Source organism: Cynoglossus semilaevis, chromosome 6 (genome assembly GCF_000523025.1).
Source record: "Cynoglossus semilaevis isolate Cse_v1.0 chromosome 6, Cse_v1.0, whole genome shotgun sequence".
Taxonomy (NCBI): Eukaryota; Metazoa; Chordata; class Actinopteri; order Pleuronectiformes; family Cynoglossidae; genus Cynoglossus; species Cynoglossus semilaevis.
In genome coordinates, this window is record NC_024312.1 from 17,274,645 (window position 1) to 17,285,671 (window position 11,027).

The window sequence follows — 11,027 nt, forward strand, 5'->3', positions numbered from 1 at the left end:
AGCACATTCTGATTGTACAGCATTACCAGCAAGAGACATGGACAGACGGACAGCACTTAATATAACTTACAAAACAACAAACAAACAAAAAAGACAAAAATGACAGATCATGAAGGTGCAACATTAAAAAATATGACAATATGTCTATGAACAAATCTGAAAAGATGAATGAAATGTAAGTCCAACCATACTTTGACTATAGACCACAATGTGTTTTTTCCTCCTGAGAACTTTTCTAAAGTAAAGCAAAAAGAAAAAAAAAAAAAAAAAGAAAAGAAAAAAAAACTTACCTGCCTGGTGTACAAGAAGCTGAGTAATGATAGCATTGGTTGAACATTGTCTGTATTTTCACAGCCTGCCTCTAAAACAATGTAAGATGAAACAAGTGAACTCTAGTTAACACTTTAAGCTTCAAAATCATTTTCTACTTCTATTTTATTACATGTGTTTGTCCTGTACATATGTACAATGTGACAATGACAACTTTGACATGAACACAGATCCACCAGTCTGTTGAACTCTTTAGTCAGTCTAGTCTTCCTGATGCCATACATAAATATTTATTCACACTAGAATTGAAATGTTCTTTTAAATTAGAACTCTTCTCTTGAAATATAGGGATAATAATTGAAGGCACAAACGACTTAACCAGTGGTTCCCAATCTTTTTTGGCTTGTGACCCCATTTTTGGACATCACAAATTTCTGGTGACCTCAGAGACATTTTTTTCCCTAAATTAGAATTTCTGCTCATGTTTGTTATCTGCTATTGTCTACTGACTGTAAGCTTGTTTTTAGATAGGTTGAAGCACAGGGACTTGCTTTTATATTTACATTTGTAGTTTAAATGTATAGTAAAATGAAAACCTAACACTAAATATCATTAGCAGGCCAGGAAGTCAATTTACTTTGTTTAACACATTGATGATTGTTTTTTAAAAATGTGTTCAGTGAGCCTTTATGACATATGTCAAATGCAATGTTATAGGAGAGAAATGACAAAAAGTCATACCAGTTTCAAAACAATTCTCCAAATGCTGCCGTAGAGATCTAAAAACCTAACATCACTCCAACTGGCATTTAACAGTTCATTTAATGTGCTACCAATTCAAGCCACACTTTATGATTATATCATTATATTTATATATTATATGTAAAAGGCAGTTTGTCCTTCTTTGGAAACGCACACTTATTGGAAGTGTTGTCTTGCTGCAGTACATCCTTTAAGCCGACAGGGGGAGCCAGCGTAGTAGTGTAAAAGCTCAGTGTTTCTGAAAAAGGTTCTCTTTGTCCAATACCTTAGAGAGGCGATATAAAAAAGTAGGTCAAGGATGACTCATAGTCTGTCTTGGACGAATGTCCTCATCTGCTTTGGACTGTGAACTGTCTTGGCCTCTGGTTACCCAGCATCCTTCAGTCCTGCCGTTTCCAGTTTCACTGTTATTATTTTTTTCCAAAAAGCTGGACTAGTGCTGCTCTGACTCGTCAGTGGAGCATCGAGTCAGTTGTGTGCCTGAGGCCGCAGTTCGTTGTGTGGAGGTCACAGTGGGATGTGTTGAATGCTGGTTCAAAGGCTCCTGGTACTGAGGCAGCTCATCTACTGATGGAACGTCTCTCTCTGGGAGGTATGGGGGAGGAGGGAGATCAAACCAGGGAGGTCGACTGGGGATACATGAAGTGGAGAAATAAAAGAATGTATAATATCATTATCTGATGAAGCTTTTTTCTTCAAGAAAACCTGCAACGCAGAGGGAATCTATTCTCATTTTGCATAAAAACACAGTTTCAGTTTGTGTATCAGTAAATTAACTTGTGTTTTTTCCCCATCTTTGCCTGACAAATTAAACTAATTAAAATTTTTCTATCAATATTTTATGATCCATATTGTAATTTTATTTATAGCATATGTGTGTTAAAAATGATGATGATTTGAACATTGATTTTATTGTGTTTTATTTATTTTATTACTGATTAAGGGTCACAGCAGAAGTACTCTGGATAGTGATTGGACATACTGTATATTTTACTCCTGACTGAGGTCAGACCTTTACGCAGTGAGTGGAATCTAACCCATATGGCAGGTGAATGTTTTACCACTGTTCCACTACACTATTCTGAATGACCTCATATACTCACAAATACATTGAGTAATATTTCACAGAAATAAAGTTGCAGCCTAAACTGAGATTCTAAATAATTTTTCAAGTAAAAACAATCCACCACTTGGCTATTTTTTGTTGCATAAGTCGCTCCATGGACAGTTACGTGATGAATGTTTACAGGAGTCAGAGGTTGTTGACCTCTGACCCAGGCTTTGTGCGAATCAAGAAGAGGTTTACCTGTGTTTACAAATAAGGCCATAATAACTTCTTACTTTCACCCACATGACAAAGTTTTTTCTGACTAATTATTAGAACACTTCAACTCTCACTACGTTTAAAAATTAAAAACAATAAAGCTTAAAGCTTGTCTACATATCCTGCATTTAGGTCTAGATATTTATTCAAGTAGTGTTTTAATCAAAGAATTTCTTCTTTTTTAAATTCTGCGGGACATCTTTCTCACCAAATATTTGACTTGTCTGAGGTCAGGAACTGAGTTTCTTTCAAATATTCTTGGACATTTGGGAAAATAAAATAAATGTGGAGCTACATCCAAACCGTTGGTCAATCCCAAATAATATGACTGGGTTGTTATGTAAGTGTGACATGGAAGTCTAACCATAATTTTCTAATAACATTAGCATGTAGATCAAAATTAATTCCTGGTGTTAGACCAGGGGTCTCAAACCCAAATGAACTGGGGGCCACTGTTATCCTCGTATTCTCATTGAAGGGTGAACAAATAGGGGGTAATTATACTGACATCTAGTTGCGGGCTGCACGTGGGTGGTTCACGTGCTGAAAGTGACCCACAGGCCGGGAGTTAAAACCCCTGCTTTAGACACGTACATTTTATTGTTACCACGGCCCACATCATTTTTACCTGGCATCCAGAACAGCTTGTGAGTACGAGGGGGGTGAGTCCATGGAGGATCCGGTGGGAAATAGAGTTCCTGACAGCAGATGCAGTGCCTGAGTGGCTGAGCTGTACTGGCCTGTCACAGTGGATGAGGTGGGAGATCCAACAGGACCATTGTGGTGCATGTGTCCTCGATCCAAGATCAGAAGACGGGATAGTAGCAAAGGCTGGTGATGGTGGTGGTGATGGTGTGAGCCCTCCCTGACACCTCTGGGTAACAGGACACTACGCTTCCTCTGGTGATGGAGCGCCAGGGCAAGCAACACTACCACCAAGACAAAAATGACAGCGCTGCCAATGACTGCGTAGGTGATGCTGGGGTAGTAGCGCAGACTGTAGTCGAGGGTCACAAAGTTCTGGCTGGGCGACTCTGCAGAGAAAATGAAGGTGGTAAAAGGGAGGGCAGGGGTTGATGTAGGTGACTGTTGGGATTCAAAGATAGATGTAAGTGAGGATGGGGAAAGGTTTAGTCGGTTAAAAGAGCCCTGGTAAGTGGCAGAAAGTGTAAAAGAATTGCAGAGCCAGCAGGAACAAAGAGAGGAGTGGAGTGGATATGGCTGTGAATATCAAGCAGTAAACTGTTTACTGGTTCATTTTGAAATGCAGTCCATATAATTCAATAGAGGCAGTCGCTTCTGGAGATGAAAACACAACATAAAAAACATTGAGAGCCAAGTAAGGTTACTGTGGTGCAGCTACGCCATGACCACTGGCAGCAAATCATGAACAAAGGCTCAGCAAATATTGAAACATCCAGTCCGCCCACTTCTCCTTTGTAAGAGTGGTGACCTCAAATGACCACGTCTGTTTGACAGTGTACACATCAAGGTGAAAAACACTAATTTGTGACTAGGCTGCTACTGCGCACTTGGATTGTGCTTTGCTCACTATTTTCTTTTAACTGTAATTGTTTAAATTCATGTTTTGAAGGAAAGTAGAACTGTGTTCAACAAAGGAGAATATCTTCATGTAACAACAAACCAACAAGTCATAAATGAATTAGATTTAAAATGAAGACCAGACAATAAACATTTGAAAAAAAAAACAAACAAACAAGAAAGTAGAATAAAACCATTTCCAGAAAAATATCTTAGTCATCTGTTTAAAGTTTTCATTGCTTTGAGAAGTTTTAACATTTATAGAAAGGCTTTGACATGTTGTTGACCACATCAAGAAAGTTATTGTTACCACTGTTTTTTGGAATGTATTTAAAACTGTTAAGAAAAGACTACAGAGCTCTGACTGGTGGAAAAGGTTTCCAAAATCTTTTTACTAGTTACTACTGCTACATAGTTACTAGGGATGTCCAATAATATCGGCCCGATATTAGCATATTATGTAATATCTGTAATAATCGTTATGGGTTTTTCCTCTAATAATGAAAACCCGATAACACAATGCCTGGATTTCGCCAAATGATGTGTGCCCTAAAAACAGTTTTGGGGATAAACAGCTGTATGTTAAAGAGAAAGTCACCAGATGGCAGCATTGCAGCTCATTTAATTAATGTCATACTCATACAGTGGTTTGTACAGATATATAAATACTGTAAGTATTACCAAGCCTACATCGGACATCCCTAATAGATACCCAGTTGTCACTGATGTTTCATGTTGAGTAATTTTAATGATTTGGTTTATTTAAGAGATATACCGTAGTACGGATGGAACAGACCAGCTCAATTTTAGCCTCAGACATTCAAAGCCTCTATGACTTTTGTATAACTCATCACTGTAGTAAAGTACCTGCCACAGAACCGACTGCAGCTTACAGTCCACCATGTTTATCACAAAGAAAAGGGCAGGCGGCAAACTACTTAGTAGTCCTGAGGACGTTCAGCAGAGCTGTGGCCAGGAGTGTGAGACATGAAGAGGCCGAGTCACTGCCCTGACTGTGAGGGAAGAATTAAACACCACCGTAGCTTCACGTCTGAGCGGAGATGAAGGATCGACACCTAAACAGTTGTACTCGAATATTTGACAAGAAAAAGTAGTGTCATCACTTCAGATAAAGCTAGTTAAAGTGACGACCCAGCTGCTTTCCAGCAGACACACAAAGAGATGGGGTGAATGGAAGTGAACACATTCATTATTGATATACAGAGAGGCCATGCTAATGAGGAATTGGTTGCATTTCAGTATTTTAAACTGTCTTATTTCCACTCACACTAAAGCCTTAGAGGGTGCAAATCTCCGTGTGCCTCTGTGATAGCTCAAAACTCTCATTAGAACAGTAGTTCCTACACTGTTCCTGCAGGGTACCTTGGGGAGGTACTGTAGGACTATTGTCAAGTCGACTCATTCTCAGCTTTTACTTCGAAACTCCACTGCACTTTTATATTAATCACTGTATTTCTGGTTGAAGAGAAAAGAAGAAAATAACAAATCAGGGCAATTTCACACTCTTGAACAAATAAAAATACTATTAAAATCGAAATTAATTTACACGCTGCTTCCCCTGCATCTCACCCCATCCCACTGCATCAGTTAATTTTTCATATTCTATACACTGCCTCGGAGCATTCGTATTTGTAGACCCTAATGCACAGAATCAGGAATACGTTGCCATGAAAAGACCCAAACATGAAGCCAAATCCTAAGGCTGTCTTTAATGACTTCACCAACTCCTTTGTGTTTATTGATATAAATAAACTGAGTCAAACAAACACAAATACGAACAAGTGATACGTTTAGATTTGAATTAGGGCTGGGAAAGTTGGCAGCCTTTTTTTTTATGATGATTGAATTGAATTTTCTTTTGTTTTTATCATTATTGTGAGTGTGTGGCTCATTGGCAATTACAGTATTATTATTTTATATTATCAATATCTTTGTTTATATCTATGTTTTTGATGTTTACATGGGGGGAATTTAAATTTAATTAACTGTTGTGGAACGGAATAAACTCATATCTCGAGGTTCTTCCGTATATTAACAACAGCCCTTGCTATTTTTCAGGTTTTTAAGAAGAATTAGAACAAAGCAGGAGGACAACAGCAATGATACTAAGGAAATGGTTCGCAACAAAAAAAAAGATCAATAATGGAGTCGACTAGCTGCAGTCCTTGCAGGCTTGCTGTAAAAAAAAAAAAAAAAAAATTATATACAAATATTTCTTTTTTTTTCCAGCATCTCAGGGAGTATTCATCTGCATGTGTGAGCTTCATGAAGTTGCCGTTGAATGCCTAACAACCAGCAGGCGCATGCACCATGCAGTCAGAGGCCTCTCTGTGTCTTAATTAAATCTAATCTAATCAGATGATCGTCCCGCCCAACCGGACAACAGCAAATAAAACAGACCTCTTCGACTCCTCCCCGCTGATTAAAAAATTGGCACGTCCTTTGTGGTCCCCATTAATTAACTAACTGGTCTGTCAGCAGAACAAAGAAGAATTATTCCAATAATTGCACAGCAAAAAGAAAACCAATGAAAAGAGCCTGCCACCACCACACTATGACGCCGATCAGGATTCAGTGCGGTGTTCCGGTGGCAGACAGCCGCACACACAAAGGAACTCAGAATACTGTAACGCTAACAATAGGACAATACTCAATACATTAGCAATGGAAGACTGAAAGACGGCTTCACATCACAGAAGAGATGAAAGGGCTGACAGAAAAAGGAGGAAGAGACTGAAGCAGCCTCTGCCACAGAAAATGGCTCCTATATGTGTGTGTGTTTCTGTCAGTCTCAATTCACTTCTGTTTTGTTCCAGTTCAACCACTGATATCACATTAATAATATTATGGTGAAAACATGTTAGACATACAATGACATTTTGAATGTAGGTCACAAAATATCAAAGAAAACCCTCAATCTAAAAGACAAATTATTTCACAGAGTAACTTTTTTTTATACCTGGTTATTATCTGTGTGAAAAAACTCAGCCGAAACTGCAGAATCAGAGAAAAGCCTCAAAAAGAGAAACTTTGATTAGATCCACAGTTTTACAGTTATATTTTTCAGCCATACTTTACTCAGACAGCTCTAACTGTAGCTAAATATTAGCAAGCTGCTACGTCTTATTGCATAACCACCATCCACAATATCTTTACCAGGCTCTCTGTTAGTGTGACTTTGATCACACTTCTTTTATGCATTTTAGAAATGCGGACTAAACCTATCTGAACGGTACTGTGACACCACTGTAGACCAGCTGCGATTCAAAGTCAAGAACCTGCTGCAGGGCTCGTCAGCAGGTTGACATGGGCCGGTGAATAATGGGCTGCATAACAATAGGGAAATCTTTCACTTCTGGTTGGCTGCTGTGTGTACATAAAAATGTCTGCATACACTAAACTTTAGAGGCTTTGTGTTGCACATTAATAACCCAGCTCTGCAGTGATGTTGGCGTCGGTATTCACTAACTCACAAACCTGCCATGGACACTTTGGGAGGAAGGGGAGGGCTAAGCTGCGGCTTTTCAACTTGGCCTATTTAATTACATGAGTGCCTCCCCGCTCGCCCCTCCCCGTTCCCCAGCACTGTCCCTTTCCCCTTCTTGCCATTGACTTTAATATCTTCTCTGTCCGTCCCTCCTCAGCCTTTACGAAGCCCCCTTCTCCCCCTACACCCACTTCTCCAATCAGCTCATTTTGGTAATTTACTGCCATGAAGATGACTTTTTTCTTCTTTTTTTATCATACGGCAACTGCACTCGACTATCACCAGATATATTGAACACATCGCAAACTTCGTTATCTCTGGTTTTATCATTTGCCATAGCGCTTCATTATGTTTTGCTCTCAGCTCCTCAGTGCATTAAAACAAATGCAAACAGGTTTCTAAAAATAGTAGCAGGAACAGTTTGTCATGTACCTTTTCCATCAGTAACATCCATCAGTGCTCTCAATCACTTTTAAGATAATATGTCAAAAATAGCTCTATGTTGTACATCACAATTTTATAACAGCAGTGTCTGCTTGGTGTTTTAAGCACCTTTAAAAAAAACCTAAATAGAGCTTCTCAGATCCTCAGAAGAAAAAAATAATTCCCTTATTTATCCTACAATGGGAAAATTCACAGAGTGCGTCTTTGCAACCCACACAGGAGGCGCCATTAAGTATGTGGTTCCTTTCGGGCTTGAACCCAAGACCTTAGTATTCAATGCACATTTAGGTTGTCATTTTGAAATCATGTAATTTGTGAATTTGAATAAAAATGGAAAATCTTTTGTCTTTGAGATATGAGGGGGAAACCAGTTCAGTACAACTCCAAATATTCTGACTACGGAGTGAGTTGCTGAGACGCCCGAGAGCACAGGAATGAAAAGATTATTGTTTTGTTGATTTGCTATCCCAGTTTACTGACCGTGTTACAAACTATCGATCTTACAAGTTTACGATCAGATAGTTTTATAAAAGTTTTGTTTTACAAGTGCTTTGAGCACTATCCATAGTTGTTACAGCATTTTGGAGTGAATCATACATACTTCACCAGATGGCGCTGATGGCTACTACTTTTTTACTATTTTCACTTTTACTTACTAAAAATATACACATTATACACCTCCCATGGAGCATTACCATTTAAATACAACCCTTTGATTATTATTATCTTAAACCACAAACCAGATCCTGTTTTTGTTTTTTCAAGAGAAAAGCTGCTGGGTCTGAAACAGCAGACATGTTTTTTCTAATCCCCTTAATTTCCCAAATGGAACTCTTGAGGGATTAATACATTTCTATCTATCTATCTGTCTGTCTGTCTGTCTGTCTATCTATCTATCTATCTATCTTTCGATAGTGCAGCATACACTAATGGGCAGATTCAACACACAAGGCAAAACTTAACAAAAATCAACATCTATTAGGGCCTTCAAAATAAACTTAGTAATTCCTTTAACTCCTTCATATAATTAATTTGACTCAGTTTGAACTAATGGCCACTGTTGTTCTAATACACAGTCTGTTCACCCACTGCTGTTTACAAAACCTGTGAGAAAGAGTATTTGTTCCAGCAAGCAGCTCCAGCTTAAATTGGCATTTCAATGTTCAGCATGCGATCTTATAGGTCAGATGCTTAAGGTCAGATGCCTGTCTTGCGTCAGACCAGCCTCACCAATCTCAGCTGACTAACAACCTTGACTGACACTGACTGATCCCAAATGGGTTGCAAGACATCTTTGACTGATTAATTCATGGTACTTTTTGAGATAACTTTACACGTACGGTAACGAGTAACTCTCTGAAGCAAACTGCATAATGTACAATACAATTAATCATGATTAAATGCTATAATTACTATAATGGTTGACCAGGAATCACAGTTATCCTGTGATTATTCTCATTAAATGATTTAATCATCTGACAGCCCTTACATCTGTACAAACTTCTACCATTTGGCAAGATGTTACATTTTAAATTTTACACACTAGAGTAGCTATATACAACCACTCAGGCATAGTGAGGGTCTTTGTCAGTGCACTGACTCAGGGCTTAATAGAAACTCTGAACTGGTGTTCTTCTCTAATGAAACTATTTCACACATTAACAGTTACACCAATGAAATTGGTGGGATACAAAAACTTTTTTGCAATTTAATTTTATAATGCTAATTTAGATTTAATATGTACAAAAGAGGTGCCAAAATACACACATTTAAAAGAAAAAAGAACAGAATTATATAGAAAACCAAGCTGCTGACGCACTACACCAATCTTAAGTACTACACATCTGTAAAAAGGGAATGTAGATATTTGGGCTAAAGATATGAGCTGCAGATTTGTTTGGCATGTCATTTTCCATTTAAAAAAATAATCCAAAAGTCTTGTGTGGAAGGAAAAGTAATCATTCATCAGCCCCAATAATCCCAGTTGGTGCTGCTACGTGCGGATCATGACTTCAGCTGATGGAGGTGGGTCAGCGGTCATTTCTCTTACTGCACAGTCATTTTGTCGGCAGTTAATTACAGGTGCAGGGCTGCAGACTCATTTGACCGCCCTGTTGTCACCATTACAACAGAGTGATAAAAGGAGCCGCTGCCTCTTGTGAAAGTGACAGGTCTGGCCGGCTTCTGGCACGGTGCATTAAGTTCCACATGATTGACAGCATTATGAGAAGAGAGATAAGAAAAAGAAGAGGTTGATCGATGTTTTTATTTTATTTTTTCTCCCTCTGGCTGATGCCAATCTTGCCAAGAAAAATAAGAGCAGCTGATTTACGACGCCAATATTTTGGGTGGTTTTCTCCCTTTTTTTCCTCCCACTGGTATTTGACAAGCAGTTTAGCTTTGGCTGATGTTGTTTATTTTCAAAATTGCATCCAGGAAATATTTTTTAAAAAGAACTGAAAAGTCTGCTAGTAAAAGTAAAAGTGTGCGAGCTTGTATAATTAATAATAATATTAAAAACAAATATAATAACCCTGCAAATGTAGACTAATAACGGGTAATTACCCTCATCAATAAAGTAGGTTTCACTGCTGAAGACAATAGGTGATGAGAGAGAATCCACTAGGGGGCAGAGGGTTTCCATTTTTACGTGACTACTTGTTCAAGTAGTATGGACATGTAGACACATTTTAAGAGTGGTGGGTTTGTTAAGGAGAGAGTTATAGCATCTGGTCGTTAATATGCTCACAAAGCACATGTGCAACCACCATACAGTGGTACAGGCACGAACAGGAAGTTCAAAGACATTGTGAAATACACATACATACACGCACAGTCCTACAGTGAAATATTTTTTTTAATCCTCATCCAGATGAACCCTGACACATGGTGCAGACGTGTTTTAAAAAGAAAAACACCAATTAAAACAGAAGGCTTTAAGATCATCCGCTTTTTTCTTGTCCCAATTCTCTGCGGACACCATCACCAGCAGAGCAGAATAAGAGTATAGGTGTATATATTTATATATATAAACAACTGGGGGAGCTGCTAATAGGGATTATAAGAGTGGAACCAGTGAGGCAGTAAGTCCTTCTGATCCAATTTACACTGTACTGTATGTGTAATATAAAATGTCACTTTCACTCCACTGAATTTATTTAATTTTTCCCCCCTGCT

At 38.4% G+C, this 11,027-nt stretch overlaps 1 protein-coding gene across 1 annotated transcript in view; it reads right to left on the reverse strand.

The window, feature by feature from the left end:
• Positions 1-11,027, reverse strand: part of ldlrad3 (low density lipoprotein receptor class A domain containing 3) — a 59,166-nt gene continuing 48,139 nt past the window's right edge. Inside the window, exons 5-6 of the mRNA XM_008312511.3 lie at positions 2,985-3,390; positions 1-1,661 (exon numbers count right to left, since the gene is read on the reverse strand). Of these exons, the coding sequence (XP_008310733.1) occupies positions 1,466-1,661; positions 2,985-3,390 (602 nt within the window). The 3' untranslated portion in view covers positions 1-1,465. The remainder of the gene's footprint in view (positions 1,662-2,984; positions 3,391-11,027) is intronic.